An 18,954-nucleotide genomic window follows, 5' to 3' on the forward strand; every position below is an offset into this window, starting at 1 on the left:
TGTGATCAAGGCTCACTGCAGCCTCTACCTGCTGGGCTCAAGCAATCCTCCTACCTCAGCCTCCCAAAGTGCTGGGATTATGGCACAAGCCATCGTGCCCACCTATATCACCATTTTTAAAAAGCCGGTTGTCACTTTTTTCCCCTCACTCACTGCGTCGTGAATTCCTCAATGGCAGGTATGTCTAATGCAACATTTCTTCTTCAGCTCCTAACCTATGCCTGGTGCCCCATGAACACTTGTTTCTCTGGGGACTAAATCAATGCGTGACGTTGTGGAGGACTCTCGTGCTCCCACATAAGCTGTTATCAGATCCAATAATTCTATTCTCTATCCATCCTTGAGGTTCACCTCCAGAAACACTTGCATAGTGGGTAGATGAGCATAAACTGACACCCCCACACACATATATTCACAGGGTGGATCTAGACATTGTTCATTCTGGGGCCTCACATTCCTGGGCTGTAAAATGGAAATAAAAACACCCACCTCATGCAGTTTGGGAGGAGCATAAAGTGAAATACACACAGTATGTGCCACCAAATGATTATTCCTCCTCTGCCCACCCCCATCCCCAACTGTGCCCACCGGCATGTCCTCCCTGCAACCTGCTTCTCTGATGCCCGTTGCTAAGTGGTTTAGGAAAGTGTGCATGCTGGCACTTCTTGAATGCTGATTCCACACGCCCTCCACCCCGCTCATCCCCAGCAGCTTGAAGGGTGAAAAGCAGACCGTGCAAAACTCATATGGAAACTCACAGTCACTGAACATGTGTGTCTGAGAGCAGTGCAGGGTTGAAAACTTCAAGTTAGGTGAGTGAGTTAGCTACAAGGAAGTGAGGCAGAGGAGAGAGAGTTCCAATTTGCCCTTAAAATGCCAGAAATAACAAGGGGGGGGGTGAAATTTTCTCCCAAAACAGCACTGTATCTTCTTTTCCTGGGAACACACATTCACGTTCAAAGGTATCTCGTGCGGCTCTAGCAAGTGTGACTCAGTTTCATAGCCGCATTCGGCCTCGCCTGCCCCAGTTCCTGTGGATGGGCACCTCGGCGCAAATAGGGACCAGTCTGGGATGGGGGCTCAGCTGGGCAGTGAGCAGGAGATGAATAGGACAAAGGGCAGAAGAAACCCAGAGTGGGGTGGGGAGTTTTCATGAGTTGCTGCTGTGCTACTGGAGGTGTAGGACCTGCGTGCCCCCTGCAGGAACCCACGTGACTCACGGTCAGGCGCTTGGGCAATGGGAACGATAGGCCTTAAGAGGCGCCCCACACTGCGGTCAGATCACCGCAGAACACAGAGTCGCAACAAAGGTATTGGAATCGGAGTGGGAGGATGGAAGGAAGTCGTCCGGGCCTTGCTTACTTGGGAGTCTGCACGAATCCCCCGAGGCCTCGTGTGGCCGCCTCTCCCCAGGGCAGACCTTGCCTCTGGCCTACACCTCTCACAGACTGCCCACCCCTTCTAGGTGCCCCCCAAAAAGGTCCCCTCTGAGCGGAGCTGCTGGGAGAGGAAACCCAGAAGAGAGGGGCGAGGGAAGCTGGAGAGCAGGGTTTTAGCCCCCTGTGCTGCACTCTGATTCTATGTAAATGTCCGAGTCCTGGCAATAAGGGTCCTGATTAGCAGCATCTGGTCCCCAAAATGAGGCCTCTCTAAAACGGCTCCTCTGGGCCCAAGATCAGAGACCACAGCCACCCTGGGCTGCAGATCAGGCCTGATAAATGGAGCATCTTCAAAGTCTTTGCTGTCTTGGCAAAACTCCCTTTAACACTCAGAAAGTGCCTTTATAGAAGGGGAAGTGTGGTCTCCAGACCTCTAAGGCACACAAGACATCCCAGAACAAGGCACACAGGAAGTACTGTTTCAGGGAAAAGTACTGTTTCAGAAGAAAAAAGAACTAGAAGTTCGAGATGCTGGGCAGGCGCGTGGCTCACGTCTGTAATCCCAGCACTTTCAGAGATGAGGACGGGCAGATCACTTCAGGTCAGGAGTTTGAGACCAGCCTGGCCGACATGGTGAAACCCCATCTCTACTAAAAATACAAAAACTAGCCAGGCGCGGTGGCACGTGCCTGTAATCCCAGCTACTCGAGAGGCTGAGGTAGGAGAATCGCTTGAACCCGGGAGGTGGAGGTTGCAGTGAGCTGAGATCGCGCCCCTGCACTCCAGCCTGGGCGACCGAGTGAGACTCCACCTCAAAAAGAAAAAAAAAAAAAGTGCGAGGTCCCCCTATCTCAACCACCAATCCTGGGAAGACTTACCTTACATTAGTGATTTCAAAATGTGGTCCCTGGACCAGGAACCAGCAGTGCCAGCACTGCTTGGGAACATTTCAGAAATGCACATCCTTGCCTCCCACCCCCAGACCTGATGAATCAGGCTTGGCAGAGGGCCCTGCACTCTGCTTGCAAAGCCCTCCACGTGGTTCGGATGCAGCTCAAGTCTGAGAACCACTGCTTTGCCTGAAAATCTCTTTAAAATTTATATGACGACTACTACAAAAACTAACTAAACGCAACTGCCATCACAATAAGACCACAGTAATAATATCAGGAAACCAAACTTATCAGAAATGTCAATTAAGCTCAGAGTAGGACCATCTGCATCTAACCTGGTGGTAAACGGGAAATGGGGGGTGACTTCAGGCAAACGGGGGGTGACTTCAGGTTCCTTACACGGAACGCTCCGTGAAGACAACTGTTAAAAACAACTTTGAAAAAGAAGGCTGAAGTGACAGACTCAGTCTACCTGACTTCAAACTTAATTATCAAGCTACCATCATAAAAACTTTGATACCGGTGAGAAGGTGGACAGAAATCAATGGAACAAAACAGAAAACCCAGAAATAGACCTAAACAAACATGCCCAAAGCATTTTTTTTTTTTTGAGATGGAGTCTTGCTCTGTCGCCCAGGCTGGAGTGCAGTGGCGCGATCTCAGCTCATGGCAACCTCCGCCTCCCAAGTTCAAGCGATTCTCCTGCCTCAGCCTCCCGAGTAGCTGGGATTACAGGCACGTGCCACCACACCCAGCTAATTTTTGTATTTTTAGCAGAGACGGGGTTTCACCATGTTGGCCAGGAGGGCCTCGATCTCTTGACCTCGTGATCTGCCCACCTCGGCCTCCCAAAGTGCTGGGATTACAGGTGTCAGCCACCGCGCCTGGCCTGCATTTTTTTACAAAGACAAAAGCGGATTGGATTTTAAAATCCAAGCGAGGAAGGGCAACCATTTCAGCAGTTGGTGCAGGAACAACTGGGCATCCACAGTTCATTCAAAAAAATGAACTATAACTTCATATCTTATTAGAAAATTAACTCAAAATGGATCACAGTCTTAAAACATAAAATATTAAATAATAATAGAACTTAGAAAAACAGAGAAAATCTTTGGGCTCTAGGGCAAGCCACAGTTTTTAGGCTTGTCACCAAAAACACAATCTATAAAAGGAAAATCATTTGCATCTTCATTCAGAAGGCAACAGGCAACCCAAAAACCAACATGTCAAAAGTAAAAACATCTGGACGCTCCTGACAAAGTCTCTCTGCCCCCACCTCCTACATCTTAGGACGCAGTTGTCAGAGAGACCTGGAACCGCTGTGACCTCTCTCGCCTCCCTCTGACACCTGCCCATCACCCACTACCTGCAGCCCCCCTTACTACCTCCCTTGGCCACATCCCACTTTCTCCCACCTGTAAGGCTGCAAAGGGTCTCCAGATAACTCTTCCTCCTCTGCCTGGGCCGCCAACCCATTTTCCACACTGCAGAGCAGTTCTTCTAGAACATAAATCCAATCACATCGCTTGCCAGCCTGAAGCTTCACTGGCTTCCCACTGTCCCAGGAACAAAACCCAAACTCCTGCACATGACCAGGCACTGCCTTTCTCAGCAGCCTTCTCACCTCACCTCCCCACCCCCACCCTCTCCAGCCACGCTTCCCGGAACACCAAGCTGGGTCCTGCCTCTGGGCCTTTGCACATGCTCGCCCCCCAAGGCTGGCCCTCTCCCCAGCCCTCTCTGCAATGCCCGCTCACTCCTCAGTACCCACTCCCCACTCCCCTGCTCAGTCCTTGCTCCCCAGCCCTCTCTGCAAGTCCCCACTCCTCTGCTCACTCCTCACTCCCCAGCCCTCTCTGCCATGCCTGCTCACTCCTCAGTCCCCACTCCCCACTCCCCTGCTCAGTCCTCGCTCCCCAGCCCTCTCTGCAAGTTCCCACTCCCCTGCTCACTCCTCACTCCCCAGCCCTCTCTGCCATGCCTGCTCACTCCTCAGTCCCCACTCCCCACTCCCCGGCTCACTCCTCACTCCCCTGCTCACTCCTCACTCCCCAGCCCTCTCTGCCATGCCTGCTCACTCCTTAGTCTTAGCTTAATGTCACTTCTTCAGGGAGGGTCTCCCTGATCCACCTGTCCAAAGCGTGGCATGCTTTCTAAAAGCGCTCTGCGATTTCCTTCACAGCACCGTCACCCGTGTAGCCATGCCTGTGTGTGACTGATCTCATGTCTCTCCCACCACACTTCAACGGCCAAGAGGGCAAGGCTTGTGGCAGCCTTGCACAGTGGAATATACTTGGACCCTCCTCGGCACCAGCACACGGGACAGGCCAACGTCTGATAAGAGAATCAGCCACTTCCTGGTACACCCCCTAACACACCCCAGGCTGTGGACGCGAGGTCCACCCCAGGCACAGCCACTTCCCCTCAGTCCACCATGGGGGTTCCACCATCTTTCAAGACAGATCCCTAACCTCACCCTCCCTGACACGTTTCTCCCTTCAATTACTCTCACATCCTCTGTGATCCCCCCAAAAAGTTGACTCTTCCTAAACCACTATCTCAGTTTCACATAATGTCATGCACATGGTCTGTTTTTTCTACTAGATTTATTTTCTTTCATTTTATTTTGAGACAGTCTTGCTCTGTCACCCAAGCTGGAGTATAATGGTCCCATCACAGCTCACTATAGCCTCAAACTCGTGACCTCCTGCGATCCTCCAGCTTCAGCCTCTCAAGTAGCTGGGACTACAGGCACGCACCACCATGCCCAGCAAATTTTTTAATTTTTTGTAGAGATTTGGTCTCACTATGTTGGCCAGACTGGTCTCAAACTCCTGGCCTCAAGCAATCCTCCTGCTTCAGCCTCCCATTTTGGATTACAGGTATGAGACCCCACGCCCAGCCTCTACTAGATCTTTAACCATGAAAGACAGAAGCTTAAAAGTGACTTTTCCACTCACTCCCTTTGTTCAATTCTTATGTATTTTGTATGTAGCACCCTATGTATAAGAGAGCCCTGATAAATCTTTTGACCTGACACCTTCTTCACCTCCAGATAATTAAGAGTGGTTGGAAAGTTCCAAATGTTTCATTTGCACAAGTTACGCCAAGAAAGTTCAGAAGTTTAGTCAGATTAGCACTAAGATCTGGAGGAGAAATTTTACATGTTCCATATAAAAAGGGATTTTAAACTTTTATATTATTGTTTTCGATATTTACAAAGCACCTAGCAAGGTTCCAATGCTACCACAATGACCTGCGCTTGGCCTCTGCCATCCCTGGCCCATGACAGGAGGTGGCCCCGGCCTGGGGTCTTTCTCCTTAGTGGCCTCCAGGGACCACCCTGGTCTGGCTTTGGCCAGGCCGCTGCCTTCCCTCCACTTGACACTAAGCCTGTCTATGGGGTTCCTGGTTCACGTACTTGAAAGAAAGTTCAAACAAAGCCTGTGCTACTGAAGAAATCTTGCAAGCCAACAATGCTGTTCTTGGAATCTGCAGCCTGGCATCCACAAGACCATCTTATCAGCTCAAACAAAACGAAGTCCATTTCTTGTCCAGATATTCGTGGGACACCTAACATGGCCAGCTGGTGTTGAAGGGGCTGTTCATTTGGGGCAGCAGAACGAGCACAACGCTTCCCCCCTTCCACACACACTACACAACAGAGGGTGCGACCGGGGCCTGCACAGGGGAAGCCAGAGAGGGCTGGTAGAGCCCAGATCCGGCTGGACCACCTGACCCGCATCTTGATTCTTGGGGAGAAGCCAAAACACCTCCACTCCCTGGGGAGACCCTACTCACTCCCTTCTCAGTACAAACGGGGAAAGGTCTAGAACAAGGAATCCGAACTTTCTGTTGTTACCAGATGGGTGGATGGGTTCAACCACAACCTGCTCGCCTAGCAGGGTGACCTCCCCAGGCAGGGCTAAGGGAGCAGGGACTCCTTTCTGTGCTGAGCTCTGAGATGTGGGGAGATGCCTGACACCCTCAGCTCAGAAAGCCCAGAAACCTCCCTGACTATCTGAGTTTTGCACAGATTTTCTATTCACACAGTGACTCTGCAGAAGGCAGCCACTCAGGTGCCTCTGCTGCGCTGGTAGTCAAACTTCCTAACACTGAAAGGAGTTAAGACGCAACTCCTTTCTACTCTAGCCCTGACCTCCTCTGTTCACAATCTTCCCCAGGGCTGAGGGCAGATTTTCCTGCTTCCCCCAGGAAAAGTTTTGTGCAAAGGGTCCTGAAAGCAGTGAAAGGAAAGCAAGCTGAGGCTCTACACACTTCAGCAGAACAGGTGAAACATACATGTTGAAGAGACAGAGTCTCACTATGTTGCCCAGGCTGGAGCGCAGTGGTTTTTCACAGGCGTGAACATAGCGCACTACAGCCTCAAACTCCTGGGCACAAGCGACCCTCCTGCCGCAGCCTCCGCATAGCTGGGAGTACAGCCGTTGTGCCCAGCTTGAAAAACCGTTTTGAGGATTATTTATTAATATGATCTGCAAAGGCTGAGGAGGTTTAGAAAAAGCTACTGGTTTTGAAATATTAGGAAATGAAAGCTTCGTGATTTTAAAAGACACGTCTGGAGAAAATGTTGTCCATCTGCACAATTTTGTCATTTCAAGAATGTCACATAGGCTGGCACAGTGGCTCATGCTCGTAATCCCAGCAGTTTGGGAGGCCAAGGCAGGTGAATCACCTGAGGTCAGGAGTTCAAGACCAGCCTGGCCAACATGGCAAAACCCCATCTCCATTAAAAATACAAAAATTAGCCAGGTGTGGTGGTGGGCGCCTGTAATGCCAGCTACTTGGGAGGCTGAGGCAGGAGAATCACTTGAACCTGGGAGGTGGATGCTGCAGTGAGACGAGATCCACTGCAGCCTGGGCAACACTGTCTCAAAAAAAAAAAAAAGAATGTCATATAAATGAAATCAGACAGCCTGTGACCTTTGAGATTGGCTTTTTCTAACTGAAATAATGCCCTTGAGATCCCTCCAGGATGTTGCCTCTATCAAAAGCTCATTCCTTTATATTGCTGAATAATATTCCATGATTCGAGTGCATTACCGTTTGTTTAGCAATTCACTCACTCACGGAAGGACACTTGCAATTTTTCCCACACGGGGCTGTTACAAATAAAGCTGTTAGGAGCAATCGTGTACAGGTTTTTTTGTACATACGTTTTCATTTCTCTGAGGTAAATGCCCAGGAGTGCAATGACTGGGTCATCTGTTAGGAGGATGTTTCGTTTTTGAGTAAACTGACAGGCTGTTTTCCAGAGAGGCTGCAGCACTTTGCACCTCCCACCAGCGACACAGGAGAGATCCAGTTTCTCGGTGGCCTCACCAGCATCTGGTGGGTCACTATTTTTTATTTTAGTCATTCTGGCAGATGTGAAGTGGTGTCTCCTTGTGGTTTTAATTTGCATTTCCCTAGTGGCTAAAGACGCTGAACATCTTTTCACGTGCTTGTAGGCCACATGTATTAATATTAATAAATCCTCTTCAGTAAAAGGTCTCTTTGCATCTTTTGCCCATTTTCCTTTTTCTTTTTCTTTTTTTTTTTTTTTTTTTTTTTGAGATGGAGTCTCCCTGTCACCCAGGCTGGAGTACAGTGGCATGATCTCAGCTCATTGCAACTTCCACCTCCCAGGTTCAAGCAATTCTCCTGCCTCAGCCTCCAAGTAACTGGGAGTACAGGTGCCCACCACCATGCCCGGCTAATTTTTGTATTTTTAGTAGAGATGGGGTTTCACCATGTTGGCCAGGCTGGTCTTGAACTCCTCACCTCGTGATCCACCCGCCTCGGCCTCCCAAAGTGCTGGGATTCCAGGCATGAGCCACTGCGCCCGGCCCTCTTGCCCATTTTCTAGTTGGACTGACAGGGTTATTTTACGGTTGTGCTTGAGAGTTCCTCATCTGTATATATAGATGCTTTGTCGCGTGTAGTTTGCAAGTATTTTCTCCCTGTCTGGGGCTTGTCTTTCCATTCCTCCCACTCCCAGTTTAAGGGTCTTCTGCAGAGCAATGGTTTTTAATGTTGTTGAAGTCAAATGGATGGACCTTCCCTTTCACAGACTATGCTTGTGATTACCACATCTAAGACCTCTCTTCACCAAGCCCAAGGTTCCAAAGACTTTCTCCTACGTTTCTCAGAAAAGGCTTTAAGAGGGAGTCTCACTCTGTCGCCCAGGCTAGAGTGCAGTGGCACGATCTCGGCTCACTGCAACCTCCACCTCCAGGGCTCAAGCGATCTTCCTGCCTCAGCCTTCTGAGTTGTTAGACTACAGGCACACATCACCGGCTATTTTTTTTTTTTGAGACGTGGTGGAGTTTCACTGTTGTTGCCCAGGCCAGGGTCCAATGGTGCGATCTCGGCTCACCACAACCTCCGCCTCCCAGGTTCAAGTGATTCTCCTGCCTCAGCCTCTGGAGTAGCTGGGATTACAGGCATGCACCACCACACCTGGCTAATTTTGCATTTTTAGTAGAGACGGGGTTTCTCCATGTTGCCAAAGCTGGTCTTGAACTCCTAGGCTCAAGCCATTTATCCACCTCGGCCTCCCAAGTGCTGGGATTACAGGCGTGAGCCACCAGGCCCAGCTAGAAAAGTCTTATAAGTATACATCTTACATTTAAATCTGTTATCCAATCTGAATTAATTTTTGTATAAGCTGAGAGGCTGAGGCTGAGGTCCACCTTTTTGTCTACAACGCCCCATGGCCTCGGCACTGCTGACTGGCTTCTGCGCCTCTGTCAAAGCCGGATGCCCACACTTACGTGCATCCATGCCTGGGTCTCCCTTCTAGTCCACTGATCTCTCCAGCAGCACCACGCTCGGCGGAGCCCAGTCAATGCAGTCTTGATGACTGCAGCTTTAATCGAGTCTCAAAGCTGGGCAGAATGGTTCCTCCCACTTTATTCTTCTTTTGCAACGTTGTTCCAGCCATTCTATTCTAGTTACTTTGCCTTTCCATAAAAACTTGAGAACAATCTTGGTTTAAGCCATAAAAATTCTTGCTCAGATTCACATATGTAATTTTAGTAACATTTTATTAATCCAGTACACCCAAAATATTATGTCAACATCTATTAATATAAACACAGAAAAAATACAATATAAAAAAAGTATTAAGGAATTTTTTCATACTAAGCCTTAGCAATCCAGTGTGGATTTTACCCTTTCAGCTTCTTAATTTGGACCAGCCCTGGTCTGGAGGCTCAGGGAGTTTTTGTTGAAGCAGGAGGAGCATCTTTCCCGCTGGGCACATGGCCTCGTGACAATATTAAAAGCACTCAGGGAAAACCCACTAACGGAAAAAGCAAACGTGTTTTCAAAAATATGCGCCGCAGAACCGTCCTGAAAAATGCTGTGGGTGGGCTTCAGGGGGCTAGCGGGTGGGTGGAGACGGACTCTGACTCAGTCAGATTGTGACACCCTGCAGATTCCCACTCTGGAGTCACGACACACACTGGCACGGCAGAGGCCCCGAAAAGTCCTTCAACAAAAATCTCTGCTGAGATGTGTTCTGTCCAGCAGGTGCCCGAATTTATTTGGGCAAAGAGCACCTTTTGCACACACTGATGAACGTGCTAAAGAAGGATGGTCCACACTGCAGACTCCCGGGGTCAGCAAAGGGGCAGGGCCTGGCTTTGCTACAAGATAGAGGACTAGACACCAGGCCCAGGGTGTGAGTCTGCCTCTGCTGTTTACCAGATGAGAGAGACCTCAGGTGAGTTATGGCCCCTCCAAGGACCTCAGTTTCCTTCCCTTACAATAAGAGGGGTGGCCTGGTACTCACCAAGTCCCTTTCAGTTGGCACAACTTCCAAATTTCAGTTCATTGTTACTGTCTCATAAAGTAGTGTTAAAACACAGATACAGACATACAGATAAAACACAGATACAGACATGTAGATAAAACAGATACAGATGGGTAGACAGAGGTTTTTTACCCAGCTTCCAAGGCTGTGATGAAATGGCACAATACAGCAACCACTCCTCACTGCCTGCTGCCCAGCAGTTAAAAGGCATGCGTTCTACAGGCCGGCAGTAACTCCCTTTCTTTCTCATCTTATTTCCCATTAAATACAATGCTTTCTTCCAGCCTTGTCCAGGGGTTCTGCATGCCCCAGGAGTGTTTGGGGGACTCTCTTTGGCCCTCCATTCCCCCCACCCCCACCCCCCAACCTCCTGCACCACCACCTCTGCCTCTGCCTGGGGTCACCCTCTCTGTCACTGTCCCTCTTGAGCAGCAGCTGCCATTGTTAAAGCCACAGGCTGTCCCTGTCTGGGCCCATATCCTTCCTCCCCTACTGGAGTGAGCCCACCAGGAGGTAGGGCAGGATTGCGTCGCAGGCCTGCACTCGCAGGGCTCAGTGGCTCAGTGTCGGACACCTCATTCCCTAGAGATGTTTCCAAGAGCTGCTCACTGACCCTCTGGTTCCCAATCTGGGACCTGTAGGCCAACAGTGGGTCACGAAAGTAGACATGGGAAGCCCACTGTCCCTCTCCACGTGTCTTGAAACATGACAGAAACTAACAGTGGTCCTCTGTTGTTACCACTGACAGCCAATCAGCAGCCTCCTTCCTGGATGGTTGCTGCTCCTCCAGACCTGCTGCGTTTCATCACCTCTCCAGCACCCAGGCTCACGACGTGCAGACACAGGGGTGCTCTGACCGGCCCTGCCGAGTACAGTCTCTCCTGCAGCATGCTGGCCTCCACCTGCGCACACCTACGTGACATGACCAGAACCCTCCTTGGCCCAGCCCCGCCCATCTGCAAGGAAGGCCCCAGGATACAATGGAACATCGGGCCCTTTTATTTCCAAGTCTTTCTTTTTGTCTTCTCTAAAATAAAGCAAATAGCTATTATATAGCTAGAAATAGCACAAGGTTTTCTTAAGAGTATTTCTTTTATGATTTCTTCTCTTTTGTCACTTTCTGAACCTCTTGGTTTCATCCAAATGGTATCTATATAAACAGCTTTAAAAAACAAAAAGTGCCCCTTTCCCCTTCCCCATTTGCTATCCCATTCCCCAGGGCGGCCATTCAAGCCTCTTTCTGCTGTATCTGATTCTACACCTCAAAATAACATGCTTCTCTGAGATCCCTCATTTCTCAAACTTGGATCTTGCATTTTTACTTCTTATGGCAGATGAAGGGCTAGCTTTCTTACATTCTCTTCCCCTCCCCTCATTTCCCAGTATGATTATAGTTAAATCGATGTATATATTATGACTCTGAAAATATTGGCTGCCCTAACAAGTTCATTATTAATACATTTTTTTTCTTCAAAAGAAATAATGAACTTAAACAACTTCATTATCAATAACTTTAATTGATTTGTTATATTTGCTTAGGCCTTATTTTTTATACTTTTGACACATAATCAATTGTACCTATTTATGGGGTACAAACTGATGCTTCTAATGGATAGTAATCAGATCAGGGGAATAAGCGTATCCATCATCTCAAACATGTATCATCTCTTTGTGTCGGAAACATTCAACATGCTGAGCACACATTTTGTTTGCTACCATTGTGCGGGGCAGAGGCGGTGGTGCAGGAGGTCGGGGGACGGTGAGGGCCAAAGAGAGCACAAAATGCACACTCCTGGGCACATGGAACCACTGGATTCGGCTGGAAGAAAGCACTGTATTTAGTGAGAAATAAGATGAGAGAGAAAGGGGTTTATAGCCAGTTTATAGAACTGTGCTAGGTGGCTTCACGTGCATGTGGCTTGTTTTTGCTGCCTGTGTGCAGGTTTTGTGTGCTGCACGTGCACGGGTTCTGTTGCTGGTGGTGGTAGGAGGGAAAGACACCCATGGCTATAACTTCCCGCACCCTGCGATTGCGTCTCCTTACAGTTTTTCACCGGGTCAGACCAACAAGATGGACCAGGGGTTCCACTGTGTTTCCTAGCACCTCCCCTCCTTGTCCCATGCCCTCAAGGTCTGACACCAGCTGCATCCTGGGCCTCCCCTTCCACATCACCCTGGGGGCGCCTGGTTCCTTCTCCTGCATGTGAAGCTGTTTCCTGAGCCTCATTGCTCCCCTTTCCTTGGTCTACTCCCCAGATCTGGAAAGCACATTTTCCTGCAGTTTCCGTAGGAGGGCGCATGGGGGTATATCTTGTGGGGGGATTTGTCATGTCTGTGAATGTCCTTATTCTACCCTCACACCTCAGTTAGGCTGCCTGAGTACACGGCCACTGGTCACTTTCACTCCGAACGCCCAATGTCCAAGGAAGGACTCCATGGTCCGTCAGCTTCCAGCGTCGTGACTGATGCATCTGGTATCTTTCCTGCCAGCAAATCTCCTCTGTGCAGCTCTCTACCTCCAGAATCTTTCGGAATTTTTGTTACAGCTCCCGTGACCTGAAATTCTGTGACCTGCTTTGATGCTGTGCACTGACTGGGCCTTCAACCATGCCCTTCAGCCCTACTGTTTTCTTGTACTGTTTATGATTTCTTCTGCGTTCTCACTTTCTGAACCTCTTAGTTTCATCAAAGATGACATCTATATTTCTCATTTTCACATCTGGTTCTTTAAGAGGGAGAGAAAGGTGTGCCCTCTACCATCTTAAAAATGGAAACTGCTGGGCGCGGTGGCTTATACCTGTCATCCCAGCACTTCGGGGGGCCAAGGTGGGAGGATTGCTGAAGCCCAGGAATTTTGAGACCACCTTGAGTAACACGGAGAAACCCCATCTCTACGGAAAACACAAAAATTAGCCAGGCATGGTGGCACATGCCTGCAGTCGTAGCTACTCGGGAGGCTGTGGTGGGAAGATTGCTTGAACCCAGGAGGTAAAGGTTGCAGTGAGCCGAGGTTGCAGTGAGACGAGATGGAGATCGCACCACTGCCCTCCAGCCTAGGTGACGAAGCAAGACTCTGTCTCGGAAAAAAAAAAAAAAAGCAAACTGAGGTAGTGTAGACTCTACCACACTGACGGCTGCTCTAACTGGCTGTCCTGTGTTTGCTTAATTTAAAAAAAAAAAGGGTGGGAGGACTGATTCCTACTTAATGATGAGGCTTGTGCGACCCTAGAGGGCTTGGATGGTGGAGAGGCTGTGAGTGCTGGGTTAGCGTATTTTAAAAAGCAGACAGAATGAGAATAGGCAGAGAGCAAAGCCTGGAGGTCAGATGTGCTGGGGGATAGGGACCCAGGGAGACACGAGGACTCCAGATGACAGGACCAGCTAACAGTCAGAGTTGAGGCAGCCTGCTCAGAACAAGGACCCTGTTGACCTCTTGCCTAACGTGGTGCTAAAATAACATTTATGTTTTGGTCACAATAAAAGACAAACCTACTATAACTAAGCAGCATGCATATATATATATATATATATATATATATATACACACACACATATATATATATATATATATATTTTTTTTTTTTTTTTAAACTTACAAAAGGCCAGAGGCCAGAGGGTTACGAGACACCTGAAACACCCCTTCTCAAAAGCAGACTCTGGTCCAGTGAGTGGACAGTTAAAGTCCAACCGCATTTGCATCCTGCAGGCCCCACCCACATCAAGAATTAAGGACCCTGAACTCACAATGAGTTTGCCGTGAGCCGCATCACTTAGTCAAGGTTTACTGATGGCGCCTGCAGTAGGTCAGCACTCAGAGCTGTCAGGTGCAGACCTGGACCACGATGAACAAGGAGATCGGTCAAACGGAGCCAGTAACAGATGGTGCATCTCAGGCAAATAAAACCATCCTCTCTGAGAAAGCCGAGCTCCAGTTTTATGTAAGGGTATGGAAGCATGGAAGAGCTGAGCCGTCTGTGCTCATCAGACCCCACGGGCTTGGAGGACTCCAGGACAGGCTGACACCTGTCATCCCAGCACTTTGGGGGGCCAAGACGGGAGGATCGCTGATCTTGGCTTCTCCTGCTCTGAGTAGGATTCATGTAGGACGAGTGGCTTCAGCAGGGTCCCTGCCCAATCCCAGGTCCTCTCCACCCGAAGCCATCCTTACTGCCTCCTCTGGAAATCCCTTCTGCCCTGGAGGGTCCCTCTCACCGCGTGCTCCCTCCTAAGCCCCTTTGCTGTCTGCACCTCCCCTCCAGAGCCTCCACCCCAAGCTGGCTACCTAGACCTCCGTCCCTCTACATGCAGCACTTAACTGCCACCCCCAACTCCCAAGCCGGCATCCTGGCGGGCCCTCGCCCTGCCAGGCCCCGGACGGCAGCTCCACCTGATGCCTGGAACCAGGAGCAGCCAGGCTCTTTGAGTTTTGCCAGTATCCCCGTGAAAATATTTCCTGAAACGCTACTCCCTGCATCTCAGCTGACAGTATAAACTGTTCATCCCTGTTTTAAACAGCTGCAAGGGACATCATTTCCAGCGTACTGTAAATACTGAGTTAAAATAAAACTGCCATGTCACTCTTGTAAATATATCTATTAGAATCTAGGCACGGTGACGTGACAGCCATGGCCATCTATTTACAACGCACACGAACAAGCTCTTCTTAAGGCCAGAAAGTATACACTTCTTCCTCTAGGAACTCCTATTTCTGTTACTACAAAATGTAAACCCAACGTTATATATTCATGCTTGAAATCACTCTATTGATTCACCCTACTGTAACTTTTTGCAACACAAACATGCATATAAATTGAATTCCTCTTGATTTTCTACAACCATAGGGCTGTGCTAACGTCTCCCGAATCATCACCGCAGTACACTTGTGTGTAGCTTCATGACAGGATTCTGAGAAATGCATTGCTATGGGATTTTGTAGTTGTGCAAACATGATAGAGTGTACATACACAACCCTAGATGGTATAGCCTACTACACGCCTAGGCTATACGGCCCAGCCTATGACTCCTAGGCTACAAACCTGTACAGCACTTAACTAACAGAATACTGTAGGTACCTGTAACACAATAGTAAGTATTTGCTTATCTAAACATAGAAAAGGTAACGTAAAAAATGCGGTACTATCATCTTACAGGACCAGCATCGTATATGCGGTCCACCACTGAACCATATCTCCTTTTCATGGTGTGACTACAATTGGAACACCACTGATCAAAACAGAAATAGTCTCCACTTTGATAAATCATCATCTGATATAAAAGCTGTGTTTAATAGAAGAGAAAGGGCTTTTTTCCCCTAATCAGTTCACATAGCATGGACAAATGCTCGCCTCTGTCCCTATTCCTCTTTCTAGAAATGCGAGCACAGAGAAGCTGGTTCCAGAAATAAGGAGACGGGAGCAGAAGGGGCTTGGTCACAGCAGAGTCCCCCAATGCCACATCCTCTTGAGTTCTGAGCCTGAATTCATCAAAGATCAACTTGTCATCAACGATCACCATGAACACTGCTGGTGTAGAGGCTCCCGCAGCTGCTGCAGACCTGTGGCCCACGGGGGAGCCACTCCCTAACACCCTTACATCTGCTGGGACCCCGCAGTTTCCACACCCCAGGGCCATGACTGCAAGAGGAGGGACCTTTCCTTAGGAGGAGCCTTTTGAGGAGAGGACGTGGCCCCGGGGCAGGGTCTTCTCCCACTCTGAGGGAGAGTTTGAAGATGTCTGCTCTACAGGGCCCCTGAATGCCTCAGGTCACCTGCACCTCAGTAAATAGTAGCTCCAGTCACCCACCATGCATTTCCAACCAAACCAGCAGCAGGCCTGCCTGGCTCTGGAACTAGGCTCTGTCCTGCCCCATCTCCCCTTCTGCCTCCGAGTTCTGTGGAGTGGAATCATGCAGGGCCTGGATTCCAGTGATGCCAGCTCCATTCCCCACACACAGCCAAAAGATGCAGACTCTGCCCCGCCACTGCTCAAAGCCCCTCAATGGCATGCACAAGGCAGTCAGAATAAAATCTCTGCCTGGTGCATGGCCCCTGCTGCCCCACCTCCACGACCACACTGGCCTGTCCCATCCTGGGCTCATCCCACCCCAGGGCCTTTGCATTTGCCACCATCTGCCTGGTGGGGGCAGGCACCACCACACCCACCTCCACCAGAGGCTCCCTCACAGCACTGGTCTCCACTGTGGCCCCTCCTCAGACAGCCCCTTCTAGTCCCAGCCCCCAAGTGCCCCATCCCCTGCCCGCCACCTGCCTGCCCTCCTTCCTTTCTCCATGCTCTTCCCATCGTCTTACCTGAGAGTTTTATGATTTTCTGTCTACACCACCTCCACTCCCCTGCCCAGAACATTAGGTCCACCAGGTGCAGCCCTCTCTCCATTCACTACAGCGTGGGGCACGTAACAGGTGTTCAGTAAACATTGGTGGAAAGAATGCATGAATGGCCGAATGAATGAATATCTGCCCACACCAGCACTGTGAGGGGAGCTGAGCAGGGCCATCCACACTTTGCAAATGAGGAACGGAGTCTGAAAAATCATTTAAGTCACCGCTCACCATCCCAACCTCTGAGCGCACGGGTGGAAGACACAGTTGCCTTAAATCTCCCTTCAATCTGCAAAATGGCAGGACTGTTCTTTCCTGGCCTTCTGTACAGATAATGACATCGAAAATGATATGAGAGCCACATCCTAAGTGAAAAGAGTTCTTTGTCAGATATAATTATTCTAAGACAAGCTAGCAGCCTTCCAACTACAGTTGATTTTTAAATTTATTTATTTGTCTTCTGGAGAAATAACCGTCCCGCCTGCTTCCAAAATGGAACATTTAGTTTGTTCTTTGCCGGCTACTTTGCGGCAAAAAGTATGAATCACAGATAGAAGAAAAACAAACTATAAAAAAAATGGTGTTTTTACTCTTGAAAATCTAAATTATAGAGCTACTATTTCTTAATCGTTCACCGTGAGGCAGCGATGTCAGGAAATCTGGGGAAGGAGTGAAGCAGTGAAAACGTGGAACACGTGAAAATGTCCGAGCTTGAAACAAAATACGGTAGTGGTGTGTGCACCGGGGTGGGATCACCACCCTTATCGAGTGTTGACATCATTGCATTCTCCAAGGAGAACTGTCACTGCTACCTTTTAAGGTACATCACAAAGCCAGTGGCTCCTTCACATGTCACCCTTCAGGAACCAAGCTAGGTTCTCCAAATTCACTTGAGTCTGGCTTAAGCCAATGTGGTTTTTTTTAAAACGAGTGTTGGTAGCTTTAAATACACACACAGGTCCACGTGTCTCTGATCACACACTTGTTTCTACCGTTTTAAACTCCCTTTGGGGACTTGGGGGTGAGGGGCAATTTCTGAGCATTTGTGGGGGAAAAAACCATCCACTACATTAGGGGGTTAAGAAAGGTAAATGGGTGATAACTCTAACCACCAGATAGGAGTGTTTATTTCCATGAGTTTTCATTTCTATTTTCTCAAGGCTAACCCCTGCGTGAACACCTCCCCTCTAGCAGGACGCTGCGCGTGGCCCCCCGTCCCCACCTGTCCGCGCGAGGCGGGCCTCACCTGAGCGGCCGGGCACGCCCCGTCCCCGAACGGCCACCCACCCCGGGTAGGCACGCGTCACCTGTCCATCCACCTCGCTACCTTGTCTCTGCCACCAAAAGGCTTTACGAAAATAAGGCGCAGGGGGTCTGGGAGACCCCATCCCCAGGACTCAGCTTCTCTAAACGCGGGGTTGGGGGGTCCAGGGACCCTCCCGTGCGACGCGCATGGGCTGTACCCGAGGGCGGGGGATAACGACATCCCCTGGGGCCTCGGCGACGACGCCGCCCGGCGGCGGGGGCCGCGGGGCCGCGGGCAGGGGGCGGCGAAGACCCTGCGCCGCGCCCACGGGCGAGCGCGGCCCGGCAGCCCCGCGGTCCCGCGCTGGGCCTGGCCGCGGGCGGGCGGGGGGCGCGAGGCAGGGGACGGGGGCGCGGAGCCCGGCCAGGAGCGCCCGCGGCGGCGGGACCCGGCGGGCGGGCGGCGCGCAGGGCGATCCCGGAGCGGCTCCGGGAAATCCAGCCGGGTTTTGACTCCGATCGCCAACGGTGCCCGCAGCCGGCGAATGTAACAAAGAACAGTCGGCATGGCGGCTGGACCGGGGCGGCGCGCGGCTGCCGGGCGCGGGGGGCGGGGGGCAGCGGGCCCAGGGCGCGCCGGGGCTCGCGGGGGCAGCGGGTGCGGTCCGGGGCCGGCGGGGCGCACGCCGGGGCGGGCGGCGGGCGCAGGGCCCGGAGCTTTACCTGCCTTTGGAATGTGCAGAGCGGGATCGGATCCGGACTCCGGGTTGCGATCCGCTCCGGAAACTGCGCAGCACCGGAAGCCGGGGGGCGGCGGCGGGGCATGGCGGGACTTGTAGTCCGCGGGCGGGCGCGGGGGGCGCAGGCGAGACCCTGGCGCGGCCGGGGGTCCTGCGGGTGGGACTGCGGGGCGCGGGCGGCGTGGACGGGGCAGCGGGCGCGCGCGGGGCGGGTCTGGCCGGAGGGAATTCCGCGCGCGGCCCCCCTCCCACGTGGCACGGCCCTGCCGCCCACGCGCGCGGGCAGCTCCCTCTCCACCTCTCCTCGGACGCGTTTCTTGCGGAGTTGGGGAGTGGTGGCGGTGGGTGGGTCGAGTTTTTCTCTAGAACAGGCCTGGGACTTGCCCCCACTCACGGTGACCTCTGGATTTGGCCGGCGGGGCCCTGGGACACGAGCCCTGTGCCCGCGAGGGGAGTCTGGCCTGGCGGGCTCCGCCACGCTACGGGTGAGCACCGGGCCAGCCGCGGACCTGGCTCTCCATTCTTCCCCGGGGGCCTGTG

The 18,954-nt window shown here is 51.1% G+C and overlaps 1 protein-coding gene across 8 annotated transcripts in view; it reads right to left on the reverse strand.

Moving 5' to 3' along the window:
• The window catches only part of PRDM15 (PR/SET domain 15), an 80,139-nt gene extending 61,471 nt beyond the window's left edge, over positions 1–18,668 (reverse strand). For 2 of the 8 annotated variants that reach the window (XM_016938572.3, XM_016938571.3), the window contains exon 1: positions 18,402–18,668. Coding sequence is in view for 2 of the 8 variants with exons in the window: in XM_016938568.4 (XP_016794057.3) it covers positions 18,398–18,499 (102 nt within the window). In the remaining 6 variants the exon portion in view is untranslated. Of the gene's footprint in view, positions 1–18,397 lie in introns of all 8 variants that reach the window. The other 6 variants (XM_063803545.1, XM_016938570.3, XM_063803547.1 and 3 more) reach the window with 4 other exon arrangements.
• Between the last annotated feature and the right edge of the window lie 286 nt (positions 18,669–18,954).

Source organism: Pan troglodytes, chromosome 22 (genome assembly GCF_028858775.2).
Source record: "Pan troglodytes isolate AG18354 chromosome 22, NHGRI_mPanTro3-v2.0_pri, whole genome shotgun sequence".
Taxonomy (NCBI): Eukaryota; Metazoa; Chordata; class Mammalia; order Primates; family Hominidae; genus Pan; species Pan troglodytes.